Consider the following 17,784-nt stretch of genomic DNA (forward strand, 5'->3'; position numbering starts at 1 on the left):
CCTCGGCGGTGTAGTGGTGCTGCGGTGGGACGGCAGGCCTCATCACCGCGGACAGGCGGGACAAAGCACTTGTTCAGAAGCTGTGAAGGAAACCGTTGTCTCTCCGTCCGCCCGGGACAGCAGCCTAAAGTCGCGGTTTTAAGGTTACACTATATAGGCTCACTTTATTGTTAATATATCACCTGAGTCACGTTAATTTCCGGACGACAGTTTTATTATTTTCTCAACTGTTGAAAACTTTATGAAGAAGGAGACCCTTGACCAAGAAACGCTCTGACTGCTATTCCCCTTCAGTGATTCTCAGGTAAGACAACATACAGTTTCAAAGTGATTTTAAAATCATTTTTTATAGTTATTACACATGAATAAACAAGCATTCATATGTTTTTATCAAGCGATTTAAAGTATTTGCCGTAAGAGTATCTGAGTGAAAGAAGTAAGGGTGAACAGGTGGGACCCCTCCTCTTGTTTCTAAGTAAACGACAGTTAGCTAACACCGTTATTGAGTTAGCGAGTCAGTTAGCTACAGGTTGTTACTGGGGATAGGGAACTCGGTTAGAACGAACGATCTCCCGGAACAATTCAAAGACATCCTATCGAGTAAACCTGTCCCTTAACAGCAACGCTATAGTCTACTGTAGCTAATAGAAAATCTGATGGCTTTTTGATTTAAGCTAAGTACAGAGGTGGGAGAAGTACCAGTGCAGGAATACTCTGTTACAAGTAAAAGTCCTGCAATCAAAATGTTACTCAAGTAAAAGTACAAAAGTATTAGCATCAAATTAAACCAAAAATCAAACACCTAAAATGCAAATGGCAGAATAATATATTGTATGTTCTGAATACAAAGGTGCAGCTAGTTTTAATGACTTGTGTATGGGACTCCTGGTATAATCAAAGTCTTATTCATTTGTATTTCACACAATAATCCAAATGTTTAAAGGTATTAAATATATGTAGTGGAGTAAAAGTACACAATTTACCTTTGAATTGTAGTAGAAAAAATTGAAATACTCCAGTAAAGTACAAGTCTCTCAAAATTGTATTTAAGTACAGTACTTGAGGTAATGTACCTTGTTTCTATTACTAGCCATACGTATCAATAACACAAAGTAACCTAACAGTTGTAAATAAAATCAATAATCACTGCAGGTTCACAACTAGTAATCCTTTATTGTGATGATTCTGAAGAAGATGAGTGTGTTTATATCTTTGTAAAGACAAATTGAACACCTAAGAGGCTTTTTCCATAACTACAATTCCACGATTGACTGTATAAACTGTAGTTTATAGCACAGTGACGAATAATGAGAGTCTTGTGATAACGCTCAGGTCTTGTTTAGGTACACGGTGTTCCACTACAGCAGCCCTGCAATAAATACTATATGAAGTAGCAGAATCGAATACGTATAAATATAGCAGAAGAAAATTGTCTTCAGCTTGCCTAAAGTTATAAATAGCCCTGTAAAAGATATCACTGAGCATAAAACGCAGTTCAAAGTTAAAAAAATACATCCACCCAATACTTACTTTTTATTCAGGTTCATTTTTATTTGACATCATTTACCTTCATTGATATTATTGGGTTGACAACATATTAGAAAACGCTCTTGAGTACTTCATATTGCATACTGACAACACCACAGTCTCTTAAATGTCAATGAAGTTGAATCAACATCTCTACAAAACATTTTCTGAATTTTTGCAACCGATTGCACAGCTTGTTATTTTCCACAATTTTTACTGACTTTTTTTACGGCCCAGGAGATTTTTCAGGGGGGTGTGTTTGGGCAGGAAGTCTTGGCTGACTCCTGTGTGTATGCCAGTGGGTCCCAACCTACATCAGGCAGGGGCCTAATTGTTTTTGACAGATGTGAGACATGTGACTGTATGGCTGGAATTCCATTATCAGCAGCAGATGATAGAGTCTCTGTGTTGTAGAGGAGCTCAGGCTGTGGCTGGTGGGTGTGTGACCTGACCTGCGACTCTGGTCCAAAACACTCTGCTTTCTGCCCAGCATGAAAATAAGATGTGTTATCCAGTTTTAGACAAACAACACATTAGTACTACTACTACTGTTTCTCCTACTATCGCTGCGATGCTGCTGCTTCAGAAAAATGGCTTTGCTTTTAAGTACACTTCACTTTTTGTAGGGAATTTGCTGTAAAACAATCATTAAGCTTTGCCTTTACAACAAAGCTAATTTCCAGAACAAGATGTTGTAATCACTTGGTCTATAACATGTCTAAATATGATGGGAACTGCCATAGTGCCCAGGTTATTGTCACCAAAAGCTTTGTTTTATCTGACATAAAGTTCAAAACCAAATCCTTTTCCCCTAACTATTACAATAAAACCTGACAAAACATAACATGTTTAGCCATTGCTGCTCTATCAGAGTAAAAGTAGCTGTACATGTCATTTTTGCATCCTAAAGAATAGAACCCCTCTTAAACGCGACCTTTAAAAACTCCTACTTTATTCCATTGACAAAGTAGACTGGCCAAAATCCAGTTGGGGTTCCAAAAGTTGTGGTTTTCCAAACATAATCCATTGATAGGGGACTTCGCCTAATGGTGTTGTGAGGCCATGGGAGGTAGAATTAACAGTTGTTTGGTCCTCGCTGTTTTTTGGTTTCTCAGAAAGAGCCTGTGCCTCATTATTTCCAGCAAGTTGTTGGTATAATCAAATACTAGCAGTAGAAATCAGACTAAGACCCCCTGGCTTTAGAGACAGACTGTTGATCAACAATAAAGGACACAAGACACCGCTGTATGCATCCACCTGTCGTCCCCTCTCTTGGTTCCTCTCTCCTGCCCCTCTCCACAGCAGCACAGAGGAGCCCTTGTTTGATCCTCCACAGACAGTGCCCCAATTTTCTTAGCTTTTTTTTTTCAAACCAAACTCCATGGCAACACTGTTCCCGTGACAAGCAGCCTTGACTTTTGCCCCTCCTGCTCCCGAAACAAAAGCAAGAAGTTATAGAGGGAGGGAGAGAGAAAAAGGGGGGGGGGGAATGAGAGTAGTGGGACAGGGGGATGAAGGATAAGGAGGAATGAGGGAAGGAATAATGGGAAGGTGTCTGGGATGGAGGCTCTGAGGCGAGACCTCTTCTGCTGTGAGTGCCAGAGACCCTTAAAGGGAGGAGAGTTATCACCACAGACTGGAGACTGTGGCCAAGGACTGTGTCTGTCCGTCCATCTGTATGTCTTCCTCTCTGAATGGCCCTTACCTCCCTCAAAATCCCAACAGGGTTGCTCAACAGGAGCAAGATGAAAATGAAAGAAGGTTTCTTTTTGTTGTGCTGTGGGTCAGAAAGATAGAGCACCTGCAAATGTATTTCTTGATGATAAATGAACCAAGTGCTGCAAATAATAGCTTTAAATACAAATCTAAACATCGTTTGAGATTGAGCTATCAAACTCTGACCCTTTAATTTTTGGTAGATTAATTAATTAATTAATAGCTCTATATAATGTAACAATAATAAACAATGTCCATCCCAGTTCCTCAAATGTCTTTACATGATTCCTTTTCATACTAAACCCCAAAGATATTCACTATATTATAGGAAAAAACTGAGAAAATCAGGAAATGATGGGGTTAGAGAGGCAAAAAACTGCATTTTCTGCCATTTATGCACAAACAATTGTTGCAGCTTAAAGAAATAGCTCGCTTCAAAAGTAATACTTAGTAGGATAGATGTCACAGTCTGCCACAAGGACTCGGCATTGTGTTTGTATCAGGTTGAGATTACAGTTGGCATAGAAAGAAAAAGAGGCATTAATGTTCCTTATCTAATTGTTTATCCTCTCCTTTAACTTTGCTTTGCTGTTTACATGCCTTTTTACTCAAACATGCTAGCAACCACCCCGCCCCCTCGCTGTAAGACTCCATGTAGAAGAATGGGCATTGTTATGTTGTGTAAACTGTGTCCTTGGATATCTCTCAGTAAGATTTGTAGTGAGAAAGAAAACAAAAAAGTAGCCAGAGGCGGGATGTGAAATGTTCAAAGTCTGGTTGGACATGGTGGGGGCTGAGAGGGACTCCTGCTGCCTGTGAAGAGGCAAAAAGGAATGTATTGTTGTTTTGCTGCCCTCGCCGTCCTGGTGCCGACATCTCCACTCTGACTTTGCTGGGTCAGAGACCTCTTTACTTTTGTCGTTCCTCTAATATTTCTATTTTATGTTATGTTTATGTAGGAGAGCAGGTCTGATTTAGTTTATGATATGATAAGTGATAACCATTCTGTTCTTTGTAATTTACGCAACCTGACTGAAATAAAAATATGCACAAACAAGCCTAACTCGCGCCCTCATAAATCACACTCGCTTGAAATTAGTAAAACATTTACACTGCTCTGTTACTACATGTCATTACCGAAGACTGTCACGCCTAACTTTCCCATATCTCCAAGTAGCATAGCTCATATCAGTGCTGCTGAAAAACTGAGCGGCTTAGTTCTTTCCTGCTCTGTGGAGTACACTTTGCTCTCTCGACTACCCGCAAACTTATTTTGTTTTGTTGTTTTTGGTTTTCAGTTTTGGGCATCTTTGAGCAATGTTTGACAAGCAGCACTACGAGAGTCCTCCTGTCTACAGTCCTCCCTTCAGTTCGCCATCCAACAATGGCTTTGGCCCTCCAGGCAGCTTCCAAGGCCCTCAGAGTGATTACAACGCATACCCTCCGCCACCAGGATCGTACTACATTGAGGACAGACCGCAGCACTTCTACAAATGGCTTTCACCTCCGGGGATCATCAAAGCCATGCTGGCTACGGTGATCGTGCTCTGTGTGGCGATATTTGCCTGCGTGGCCTCCACGCTCATGTGGGACATGCAATATGGAATGGGAATGGGAATGGGAATGGGAATGGGTATGGGGTACGGCAGTGGATACAGCGGGGGCAGCTACGGCTCGGGATACTCTGGTTATGGAGGTGGCTATGGAGGAGGCTACGGCAGTAGCTATGGCTCCTACATCCAACCTTACTCAGCCAAAACCGCCATGATTGCCATGGCAGCCATTAATTTTATAGGGGCACTGTCTTTCTTCATCACCAGCTTCTCTAAATCCAACACGGTCCGCACTAGGAAGTTCTTTCTGATCCTCCTGATAGCCAGCGTCATCATGGCTTTCCTGCAGGTGAGACTCATCCACATGCTATAGTTTCCTCATGTTGTTGCCATTTCACCTCTCTGTTATTTAGGGTGTCCAATCACTTTTTCTGGAGGATGCATACCATGTTTTGTTTATATCCATATTATACACACCAGTGGCAAGTCCACACAGGCCTAAAAACACCAAACATGAAATACTGTGAAATCACCTACAGCGCACACAGATATGTTTGTTTAAATTCTGCCGTCTTATAACTAGTTCTTTATTGTAGGCCAAGGTACATTAAAGTGATATGTGAATTACACAAGCATTTTCCTGATGAAACATCTCAAAATGTATCATCCCGAGCAACAGCAAACTGTGAAACTCCTATTTCTGTTATGACTGTGTTTTTATGTGCATGATTTTGAAAAACCCTGAATACCAGAAGTCTGATATGAAATAAGACTCTATGAGCACAGTTTCACTCCATTCAGATCCCAGTGCTCTACTTGCTGAGTAAACAATAAACTATATTTATGCTAAGTTTACATACTTTTGTTTGTTACACCCTGTTTTGTGCTCGGCAAATTCATTCTCTAAGGTGCTTTATAATAAAGTTGAGAGTGTCTAGCTGATAAAACAGACAAACAGACAAAAAAATGCTAGATAGTCTTTGAACAAAACTTGTTGCACCGTACCATTCATCACTTACAGGATGTTCAGAAAATGACTGCACTGATATGATTGTTGCTGAATGAAGGCTTTGTGATGATCTTTCTGTGTTGCCTGGCTTATATTTGATGAGGCAGGGAGTGAGGTACCCAACTATAGGTCAATCTGAAGGATACACTGTCTCATTGTTAATATCAGTGACTGTCAATGTTTTTTCCAGGGCATCATAAGCATTGTCTACATCGTCGGGGTGAACCCTATGGCCCAGGGCACCTCCAGCATGATGTACAATCCCATGCTGATGATGTGCCAGAACCTCTACCAGACCAGCTACTCACAGATGGGAGGAGTGGGAGGCTTCCCCATGTACAACCAGTATCTCTACCATTACTGCTTTGTGGACCCCCAGGAGGTGTGTAGATATAGATTCCCTACAATGAATGTTACAAAATGCTTTGGGTTAGCTTGTGTATCATACACCAACTTTTGGAGAAACGTTGCTGTTTCACACGTGGGAAATATGAAATAATATCTCCTATATTATCAGTCCTGTGTTCACTAATCTTTGAGTAAATCACATTACGTTTATTTTTATGTTCTTGCTTTTCTAGGGAGTTGCCATGGTGTGTGGATTTCTGGTTGTCATCGCCTTTGGTGTTGCAGCATTTTTTGCACATAAAACAAGAGGGAAGATCTGGCGATATGGGAAACCAAACATTTACTGGGAAGAGCCTCTCGTCGGCGGAAAAGCTTCAGAGGGCAGAGACGTAGAGGAATGGGTAAGAGAAAAACAGGATGGTGGTAGCATCACTTACTTATATATATTTTTTTTTATTGGTACAAAATCTGTGACGTACAATACATAGGAGTAGACAGAAACTGGAATATAGACAAAACGAGACTGAACAAAACAAAGTCCCAGTTTCCTGGGTTAACATGGGATTAAAAACCTTAACTGACCTTGAGTTTGTGCAGTCAAATCAACTGCGTCACATAGAGTTTTAATCCAGCCTAAGAAAAGTTGATGTAATACAATGTTCTCCCACGGATTTGCTCAAAAGATCTGTGTTTTTTCTGCATCAGAGGTTTTACCACCAAAACCAATTGACATGTGCTTTTCCCTATCTGTACCTGACAGAAATGTGTTTCCAACCATTTTACATAAATGTTTCACTGCAAAGTCGGAAAGAAGTCAGGCCATCAGTGAGACAGTGATCCTGCTTGGGTCCTCATCAGTTATAAAGATAGGTTAGATGATAAGATAAACGGCACATTCCCAAAGTTGTTACTGTTTCGGACTAAATGTGACCAGATGTTGTTTACCAGCTCAAAACTCTCATTGTTTCAATTTCTTTATGGTTGAATGTCCAGAAATTAGCATCCTAACCTGATCTTTATGAGTTTACAGGTTCCAGCAGGGAGACGGTCACATTACCGTCACAGTGTTTCCTCCGACTGAGTCACTTTGTTCAGGGTCATAGCTGATAGCAGTCAGTGACTGTTTGCTCATGCTGCACTACCTGGTTTCACTCTGAGTAATTATTAACCACCGGAGAAGATAGTAAGCGGGCAGGAGGTTTCTAGAGAGCCTCCCTTTTATGGTTTTCTAATCAACATAGCTAGTCACGTGAGACTGTCACCTGTGATATGGGTTGATTATTGATTTGACCTGCCACTTTTCAAATGATGCCTGTTCCATGCAGTGAATGGCAATGAGTTACAGGAAACGGCTCTCTTTTTCAGTGTTTGACTTTCTGTGAACCAGGTTTAAAACCCTCACACACCCGTGCACTGTATATTTGTATGTATATTTCCTTTCTGTTTTCTACATACTGTTGGCATCCTCTCCAACACATTATGTCCGCATTCAATGTTTGTTTAAAAATGCTGCAAGGCACTGAGTGTAAAGAAGACAAATCAATACATGCAGACACATGGCAAACAAACAAGCGAAATGTATGGAGATAAATAATACAGAATCAAAATTCCCTGACATAAGAAACACATGACACAACAGCTTGCATACATTTGAAGGGGGATACAATTTATTTAGCTTTAATAAGTAGTACACTTAAAGGAATCACTTGTACAAGCTTAGCTCTATAATCTAATCATTTACTCAATGAAGGATGCAGAGCGTGCGTCGAGTCTCACTTGATCTCTTTATCGCAGAAGAAGCACCAAACAGACATGCTGTTATATTTGATTATATAGAGCTGTTTGTTTTTGAGTGCTTGTCATTGCCTAGAACATGGCATCATGCACCCAGAGGTGTACAAGCAGAGCAGACAAGGGCAGCCTGGAGTGAATCCTATGACTCACTCAAGTGTTGGATAATAGAGCCGAGCTCACTGATGTCATCCGACATATTGTAGGTACAGTAATGATGTGTACACATGCACATCATTTCAAAAAAGAAATGGTATTCTTGTAAATGTAAAAAAAACTTAATACAACTGTGATAAAGAGATGTTTGCAATATAAAGGTTAGTGAAAAGGCAAAGCGTTTCCAAGAAGATCCATCTTTGAAAAGTTCAGGGCTTTCAATAATAACAGATCATTTTTAATTTAAAGTTAAATAAATGTATTTAAGTAGGAAAATATTAGAATTTGACTCTCTATAGACTCCACTTTTTCCAAAACAGGTCAGACAACATGAGCCTTTTCTGTATATTATTTCCATATTTTATATTAAGCCTCAATAAACCCCCTGTCCTTATTTCCTTCATATTTCCAATGCATTTTTAAATTGTACTCCTCTGCTACCTCGAGCTGTATCTGTGCCACAGAATGAGTCATCAGGCTTGTTTGGCCCCTTTAAACACAAGGCCAGTGACAGGCTAAGGTTGTGGTTGCTCTGAGACTGGACCCATCTCTGCTGCTGAGCCCGGGCAGGCCTGGCATGCTCTGATGACCTCACACACTGGCCTCATTCAGCTCGGGGGGGGGGGGTTGGCATTGTGTCTGCAGCATGAGGTCATCACAGCGGTTTCTGCAGGGCAGTCTTGTATGCTGGAAACACTGAAGTGCTGCACAGATGCTGAGTGAAAGCATCCTGGGATAGTTTGTGACGAGTTGTGATCTCTTTCTGGGAGGAGTGGTGTAGAAATCTCTTATTGTGATCAGTTTGACCAATATATACCATATTAAGTCGATTGAAATGTTGATCTGTTTTTACTTTGCTTTACATTAAGTGTGATCAAGTGAAAAGACAAATTAAAGGTAAACCTCTGTAGTTAACCTGCGTATCTACAGCTGACTTAATTAGCCAGCTAGAGTTGTAAATACAGATGTTGCAGTCCAAGTCGGCATGTGTCTCTTTGGCATATATGTTCTCTCTGTTTTAAATAATGGTGATAATGTCAAGCACTGCTGCTCAGGATAACATGCTGTCAAAACATTCTCACCAGGCTTTCAAAGCACAAGTGTATCGTCTTTGGTGAAGCACATTCCTGCAATTAAGAGTGTATTATTTTGCTTACACACTCAGCCGCTGCTGTGTTGCACACTGAGAGGACATCGTTAAAACTCTTAGAGGAAGTAAAGTCTTCAAATCTATTCAGGCTTCTCCTGCAGTTGAAATGAGGGCAGCTTTCCCCCACACTGGCACTGACTCCACCCATTATGATTATTGTTTTTTCAGGGCTAGGCAAATGCTCCCACACTGTGAGGAATTTAAGAGACTGCTCAGTAATGTTCCACCCCTGTAAGCAGGAGGGTTTATATATATATATATATATATATATATATATAACAGGATAACAGGAATAGGGAATTTTCACCTCTAAGCTAAAATAGAGTGTCTTCTTGTGCCGATGCACGTTGCGCCACAGAGTTTGAGATCTTTCCAGAAGTATTTGAAAGTAACATCACCCCAAAATGCTCAGTGTTCTTTTATGTACAAATGCAGAACTGTTGTGCCTGATTTAAAACCTGCCTTATTACATTTTACTAATCTTAGTTTTATCCTTTGCATTTTCTTGTGGGACCTCACATCCTTTTCACAACGTGTGCTACATTTGAGAAACAACCCATGGGTTTTTCTCCTTAAATACTCCCAGTTAGCCTTCCATGTAGCAGAAAAACCCGTTTACAGTTTAGACTTTACTGATCTGTAGAGTGGTTGTGTAAAAGGAGACTAATGATTGATCCATTCACTGGACCCAGTGGTAGGGGGAGAAACAGTGTCCACCCCTGAGGCCCTCATTGTGAGGAATTCCCTCATGCAGGACGTTTGAGCTCACAGGAAGGTCTTGAAAATACAGATTAAGGCGAACCTATTTACATGACAGACGCAGTTTACTTTTGTTAGAAGAAAGAAAGGAGGAGCACATCCGGTCCAGGTGTTCACGATGACATACGAGAAAAGCTGGAATAATTGTCAGATATTTCGGTGTATGAATGATATCCTAATGACTTATCTTGTAAGGTTATAAGACTATCATAACAATCTTAAAATATTAAGACAAGTTACTGTAAAAAGACTCTATATCTATCCATTTTTTAAATGATAGAGAAAACAATGTATTATATAATTGGTTTTATTTCCTAATTAGCCGCAATTCATTCTTTTTAATCTTTCTCTCAACCTTTTCAGGCTGAGTGAACCAAATAGATAACTTCCATTCTGCTGAGGCAATTACATGCCTGATGGCTCATTCAAACTTTAAGCAATAAATACCCTCTTCTTTTCTTTACGTGTTAAGAAGTAAGGAAAAGAGGACAATATTAATAGTAGATTTAACAGGATGTTAGTCATAAAAGGAGGCTAAAGCCTGACCTGATCTTTGTGAGGGGTTAAGTTGTTTGTTTTTGTTTGCTAACTCTGTTCCTTTTGCTTTTTCCTGCCTGCTGAAGGTGAACAATGTGGAGGAAAGCCGCAGTGTTCAAGACGCCCCAACGCTGCTAGTGTCAGAGAAGGGGGCCGGGCTGCTCAACGCCTCAGCAAACAGTGTCATCTCCTACACCCCCGCCAAAGTGGACAGCAGCTCCTATAATGAGGACACCCTCGACAACAACGTGTGGGTGAAACTTTTTTCTCAGTATTGACAAATGCTCAGTCACAGTGAAACAGAGGCTAGATTGCATTCATCTTCTGCACTGTGACGTATAGGAATTAAAATCAGATTTGTTGGTTGGATCGTTAAATGGTGCAAACACACCATGATATCGAGCTGTAGAGAGAAATGAGTGTCTTCCAGCTACACTGCTCCCACCCATCAGAGAGAAAAGAAACAAATGATGGAAAAACACGCTCTTTTTCAAAAGTTCATCAGTCAATAACTTTGTTTATCCCTATTTGGGTTTTTGGTATGGTGGCAAAGGGATACAAACAATTTTTAGCACTAATAACATCCAGGGCACATAAATGCAATACATTCACCAATAAAAACGAATTAATAGGGTCAAAATATTTGGTCTATTTAAACGGGGAGATGACAGAGTGTATATAACTGTGTTTAAATGTATCGGTTTTAACTAGTGTGTGTTTGAGTTGGATTTCTTGTGGCAGAAACTGAAACTTTAGAAGGGAACATTCAGACAGGATGCTTTCTTATATCCTAAGAATGTTCTTGTGCAGGACCAGAGATTTTGCTACGGACATTAACCAGCTTATTGAGTACATTTGACCTTGATGATACCAGCAGATACTTGAGCTCAGACTCAATACTAATTGATTGGACTTTGTATTCAGGCTCCGGCTGACCTGTAGTTCAGACACTTTCCTGAGACAGATTGACCTTTGCTATCACTCGGCTAGCTACTAAGACCAATAAGCATGGATCAATATGATAAGTGAAGATAGTGAGTGGCCCCCAATCGCACTTGATTGGATATATATACAGTATATACATACATAGACGCCCCTGAGTTTAAGATGAGTCCCCTGAGGTTTTACAATAAGACAAAATAGAGGTTTAATAAGACGAGTGCTCACAAGCATACGATTTTATAGTGTAACCAAAAATGCAGAGATTTGACATGTTATTGTATTATTTTACTGTGTCTTTAAGAGATACTTAGGCTGTAAATCTCTTTCCAATTGCACAGATGTGTGGACAGTCCAATAGTAAAAAGGAGGCAACTGCACATTTGACTCAGTATGCTGTATAGATACCACACAAACAACCAACCTCCCAACATGTGACTCACACAAGCAATATCTAATCACTGCTCTGGTTTAAAGCCCATGAAAAACATTGCCCTGCCCACAAAATGAGCTCTGTTTGTGACCTTTGAGCCCTTGTTGGATTAACTTTCCCTGTTTTTTTTTCTTCTGTTCATTCAAATCTCTGAGGAAAGGGAGAAAGCAGGATGTTTGTGAACAAATGTATTTGCTACTTTCCAAAGGTAGAAAGGATTTCTCAAGCACCGTGTTTTGTTTGCATTATTGTCCTAAAGTCTGCAGTGTGTGTAACGAAAAGTAAAAAGCTCTTCATAGTTTCCTAACATATCAGAACCTCCTGAATATTATTTTAAATCATTTCCTTTTCTTAAAGAGTAAACCTAGCTGGCGTTTCCATAAGCAAAAGAATGTCAGGGTGCTCTGTTGTTGAAATTATGCAGCCTTTTCAGTAAGAACTTGTAATATCTGCACTGCTGGATTTGGATTCCTCTACAAATCCCCTCAGACCTTCAAAATTGAGCGTGTTTCCTCCTTACATTATTAAAGAGCTGTTCCTGCCTCCTGGTCACTGAGGGCCCTCTGCATGGCACAGAGTCAAATTGTAGGGTGTGAGCAACAATAATGATTAGTGGTTCAAAGTGTTTACCTTCTGTCTGTCATATCAGTTAATATTTGTTTACTCTGGCTCTGTCTCACATCAGACCGTCCTTTAAGTTGTTATTTGGGTCATGATGTTCTTTAAGCATGAATTGGTTTATATGGTCAAGGGCATCATTTCCACTGGGGATGGGGAAATATTCCCCAACCTCCCCCCCCCCCCCCCCACACACACACACACACACATACTAGTAGACGGTAAGGGGAACAGTTTGCAGGGGGAAGATATGCTTGGCAATATTACATTGTTACATGATAAACAGAATCAATATTGTATTTCAGAAATAACTAAATGAATAATTATTAGAATGAAAGATGGAATCCAACTCCAAATATTGCAATATGTTACTGCAATATTCCCAAAATGTAAAAGATTGAGATAAGATTGTGAAAATGTGATATTGTGGGGCCTCTGGTGACTCCCAAAACCAGGGAACAGTAAAGCACGTTGTTTTCAGTCACAAAGCTAACCCTTTTAAGGTTTTATTTTGAATCATGTCTCTCCAACAAAATCCTGTTCCTTTCCCGTTAACAACACGTTCTCATTATTTTTTATTCTAAAGTTTCCATGTGTATGTTGCTTTCCTGCAGGTACTCAGAGAGGACCATCAGCAGACCATCAGAAGCGTACTCCCACGGTGGAAGAGTCAGCTCCAGCCCCTCAGAGGAGACCAGCGGGGGCCGCAAACCCTCTGCCAACCGGGGCAAGAGACACAGGCGTAACCCCGAAGTGGATGAGTCCCAGTATGAGACAGAGTACACCACAGGAGGAGAAACGGGCAATGAACTGGACGAAGAGGAGTGGGAGAAGTGAGAATGATTGTACTTTTGTTTCTGAGCAGCTCATCCTTTGTCCGGATTAACGATGAAAATGTCTTTATTTAAGAACACTCAACGTAGATTGCAGCTGTTCCCGCAGGACCAGACCTAGATTGTTGATTAAAATGAATTACCGTAAGCTTAGAAAATCAAGCTCACAAACATAGTGACATGATTAACAGAAACATGCAGAAGAACATCTTTTGGATAGAAGAACAGAACAGTAAATAAACAGATGCTTGAACAGCATAGCATGGAAAAGGCTGCAGTCTGTCCAGGAGAGTTAATCCTCTGAGGCATGCCAGTTCACATGGGCTGTACTCAGGAGTAATGAGAGAATTGGGCCAAAGGTACAACACATGGGAGTCAATCTAGTTTATGAGAAAGCTGTTATGTTTAGCTGCAGTTCAATTCACTCAATGTATTTCTCCTTGACCTGAACACTGCGTTTCTGTGTTTCAGCAGTCAACGTTTATAAGTCTGTCTACACTCTTAGAAATAAGGGTTCAAAAAGTGTTCTTCCTGAAAGGCTGATTTGCTTCTGAAAACTGTTATTTCAGAGACTAATGGTTAAATTGATCCATTGGAAGTTAGTTTAAATATACAATATACGGAATTGAACTATTTGTTTGCCTTATATACAGAATACAATATGGTTAATCAGGGAAAGAGGGTTATGTAGCCTTATAATAGGCCCTTGAAATATTAAAGGGTTCTATTTATTTGTTAGCACCCTTAGAAGCTATACCTAAGATTTCGGTATATCCCTTTAATGTTGGTGGGTTAAGTAAAACCAGCTGGGATCTATATATAAGATCCTATCAGGAACCAAAATGGGTTCTCATATGGGACAAGCTGTAGAACCCAGATTGGTTCTAGTTAGCACCTTCATTGTGTAGTAACCGATGCAGGTCTATCTCTGATGCTGGTCTTATTTCGTCATCTTTTTTACCCTCTCACCCCTCCTTCTCCTCCAGCGCGTACCCAGTGATAACTTCTGATGCTCAGCGTCATGAGTATAAGAGAGAGTTTGACGCCGACCTCAGGGAATACAAGCGCCTCTGTGCCGAGATGGACGACATCAACGATCAGATGAACAAAGTCAGCCGGCAGCTGGACACGCTGGATGAGACCTCTGCCAAATACCAGGTCAGATACACACAGTGCTCACCTCCCAAACGAGACAGGCATGTATGAGCCTAAACTGAGTCTCGGTTAGCATCAAAATGATACACAGAAATACAGGATTTATTTAGTTTTTCAACTTTAGATTGTTTTTGAAAGATACAGACTCATAACAAATGGTTTTCCTATTTCTTCCACAGGTTGCAGCAGAGCAATATAATCAGTTGAAGGATCTGAAGCAGGTGGGGAGAGTTCTCTGATGATACATTATATAAACTAACCTCCATTATAGCGCTGCAGCTCATTTTTATTTTCTTCATCGTTTAATTAGATGATTATTTTTTGTGGTGTGATCTATAATTTGTCAGACAATAGTCAAAAAAGCCATCCCGTTTTCTCAAGGCGATGTTTTTAAATATCATCAGCTTCTAAAAACAACATTTTTACATGAAGAATTACTATTACCGTAATTTCCGGACTATAAACCGCTACTTTTTCACACGCTTTGAACCCTGCGGCTTAAACAGCGATGCGGCTAATCTATATATTTTTACGGGCTAATGGCTACCAGGGGGCGCTCTAGCAAAAAGCTCAAGACCGAGACAACGAAAGAGAGACTGAGAAAGTGTGTGATGAAGCCATTCTGAGGCTGTTCAATTCCGACACTGTTTGGAAAAAAGCGGTAATTAAAAATGTTAAAAATCTTTCTGTGTAAATATCTCGTGTTACAACACCTGGAAACCTGCGGCTAATAGACAGTTGCGGCCTATTCATGTACAACGTTTGTTTTTGAGTTGGTGCGGTTTATATTCAGGTGCGCTCAATAGTCCGGAAATTGTTAATCAAACTAGTTTTGGGTTATTTTTCTATCATCTGACTTGATTAGTTTAATGAACTTTAATCTAAATGAAATCTCATTTAGTTTCTATAGTATTCTTTTAACATAAAACTTATTTCCTTACCTTTTTCCCAGAATGTCTATCACAGCACTAATATCAAAAAAAAATGGGAGCAGTACAGCTTACATTTTCACTGCCTAGTATTATTAAAATACTTGTACTTGTATTGTTTGCTTTGTATTATTTATGACTTTTCTGCTGCCCTTCCTCCCCTGTAGACTACAGATTACCAGACTAAGAAGAAAGCGTGTCGCAGCCTGAGACACAAGCTGTTCCACATCAAAGGCATGGTGAAGGACTACGACAAGAACCACTGATGAAGCCCCTGAGTCCTGACACTCAGCTCTGACAGCCACAGACACACGGGCCAACATACACTCCAAAAGAAAGACTCCTGAGACATGCCGAGACCAAAGTTACCTGTACAGAACCGACATATACACATAGGGAACATACTGTGTGTAAATAGTGATGATCATGATCAGTTATGTATTAAAAAAATGAAGAAATGGAAGCAGGGTGCTTAACTGTTGCCACTTCCAAAGCAAACACTGCCTTTTCCAAAGATACAGCTCAATGCTTTCAGTGTTCAGGATCAGAGGGTGTGGTCATATGAAAGTCAGCTGACCTTCAGACACCTGCGATAACACTTTGCTCAGGCTATGTTTGCTCTCCAACTTGTGGAAAAGTATTCTAGAGAACGTAATGAAGGCTGAGACGGGCAGCTTGGTTGTTTTGCGAAAAGTGTCTTTCACCCTTGGCATGGCGTTATCTTCGTCAAAAATGAACTAAAATCGTGCTTTTTTCTCATCTTCTTTGTCAGTGTAACTAATTTTAACGTCAGTGAAGTTACTTGCTATCTGCCGGGACCTTGTGTTTTCACTGTATTTTCTAAAACTACGATTTTTATACTGATTATCATAGATGCACTGAGACCAAAAAGGGCACCAACTGGCCAGTGAGACTTGTTGTATTGTATATACTTAAAATTAATCATGTTTATACCACATATCAAGAACAAATTTACAGATATTAGATCTAGGAGATATTCTAGCATTTGTGATGAGGTTATGTGTAATTTGTAAATACTGAAGACCCATAGTGGCTTTTTTTTTGTTGAATCAAACAAATTGTGCTTAAGCTATGCAAAAGAGTTAAAAAATCCAGACTGTTTTTATTACATTCCTTATCATGTTCCTCAACAAACTAGAAAAACACTGTTTCTGTTTATAAGCTACACTTACCAAAATGAAAAATGTTCATCTGCTGATTCCATTTGTTGGTCATTTTTGTATTAATCCACTTCATGTGCAAAGTGTTTGGATCTTGTGTGCGTTATAAAATTGTTCAGACACACTTTTGATTTGTCATGCATGTGTATTTTTACGAAGAACATTGTTGTTATTTTACAAACCATTTGCAAACCATTTATTTTTGTATGAATTTGTTTTCTTTGATGCTATCATAAGACCAATTGTTGTAACTGTGTACTTCCAAAAGGTATGATGTCTTAAAACGATTGCGCTCAATAATAAACATTTCTAATTCTCTGGAAATTAAATAAACTTGTCCCTTATTTTTACAACAATTCATTCATTTTTTGCTGACCCCGCAGCTTTGTGCATCTGCAGCGCGCGTCCAGCAGGGAGAGCAGGAAGACTTCAGGAAACAACAATGATCCAATCACACATAGCTTAAGGTGAGCTGCTGCTGCCCTCTTTTGGTAGACTACTTAGAAAAACTTCTACCAGAGCTGTTCAGAACAAGCAAATGCTGTATTCTTTCCTCACTCTACTTATTTCTTTGTAAAACAAAAATGGTGCTTATCTATGGAATGCTGCTAACTGTTCACATACACAAGAGAAAGTGGAATGGAAGACTTCTATGACTTTATATCCTTTTACTTTTTGTAGCTGTTTCACTTTCATCTGTAATTTCTTAACATTTTGATCAGCTGGCTCCTCTGTTCACTTTTTTTTTTAATCCACCTGGCAGGCTGGTATCACTGTCCTTATCCCAATCGAGGGTAGGAGGGCAGAGGGTGTGGTGTGCTGTACAGATTGGAAAGCCCCTTAAAACCATTTTTGATTTGTGATATTGGATTCTAAAATCACAATTCCCTTGTAAAATCAGAAAATGGAGCTTCAACTAATAATAAATGTAATCTTTTGTTGGTTTTTGAGTTTTAATTGATAATTATTTTAATTATTAAAAAAAACAGAAAAGCATAAGCTCCCCATATTGAAAGTTTGGAGCCAAAATTTAGCTTTAATACTCGATTAGACAAATCAAATAATCACTTTTTAAAAAATCGTATCTGATTTTAACCAATGTGTTCAGTTTTTTTCGTGTCTCAGATACTCGAGTCTTCCACACAAGGTG

At 39.8% G+C, this 17,784-nt stretch overlaps 1 protein-coding gene across 2 annotated transcripts; it reads left to right on the forward strand.

Annotated features, from left to right (window-relative positions):
* The first annotated feature begins 60 nt into the window (after positions 1-60).
* On the forward strand, positions 61-16,990 carry si:ch73-61d6.3 (occludin). 2 transcript variants are annotated; one of them, XM_063890651.1, is made up of 9 exons: positions 61-304; positions 4,542-5,145; positions 5,996-6,187; positions 6,387-6,554; positions 10,633-10,796; positions 13,151-13,369; positions 14,356-14,527; positions 14,704-14,745; positions 15,621-16,990. In XM_063890651.1, exons 2-9 carry the CDS (start codon positions 4,561-4,563, stop codon positions 15,717-15,719), a joined length of 1,641 nt encoding a protein of 546 aa, XP_063746721.1. In that variant the 5' UTR covers positions 61-304; positions 4,542-4,560; the 3' UTR covers positions 15,720-16,990. The 2 variants fall into 2 exon arrangements, with proteins under 2 accessions (XP_063746721.1, XP_063746722.1); XM_063890652.1 differs by lacking the exon at positions 61-304 and having other exon boundaries at positions 4,417-5,145.
* The last annotated feature ends 794 nt before the right edge of the window (positions 16,991-17,784 follow it).

This window comes from Eleginops maclovinus, chromosome 9 (genome assembly GCF_036324505.1).
Source record: "Eleginops maclovinus isolate JMC-PN-2008 ecotype Puerto Natales chromosome 9, JC_Emac_rtc_rv5, whole genome shotgun sequence".
NCBI classification, from domain to species: domain Eukaryota; kingdom Metazoa; phylum Chordata; class Actinopteri; order Perciformes; family Eleginopidae; genus Eleginops; species Eleginops maclovinus.

Excerpts from the sequence above, each read along its gene's own strand:
- si:ch73-61d6.3 (XM_063890651.1), top strand. The coding sequence starts at position 4,561 with ATGTTTGACAAGCAGCACTACGAGAGTCCTCCTGTCTACAGTCCTCCC. Across the intron at positions 13,370-14,355 it reads GACGAAGAGGAGTGGGAGAA|CGCGTACCCAGTGATAACTT; the intron begins GTGAGAATGATT and ends CTTCTCCTCCAG. Across the intron at positions 14,528-14,703 it reads AGACCTCTGCCAAATACCAG|GTTGCAGCAGAGCAATATAA; the intron begins GTCAGATACACA and ends TTTCTTCCACAG.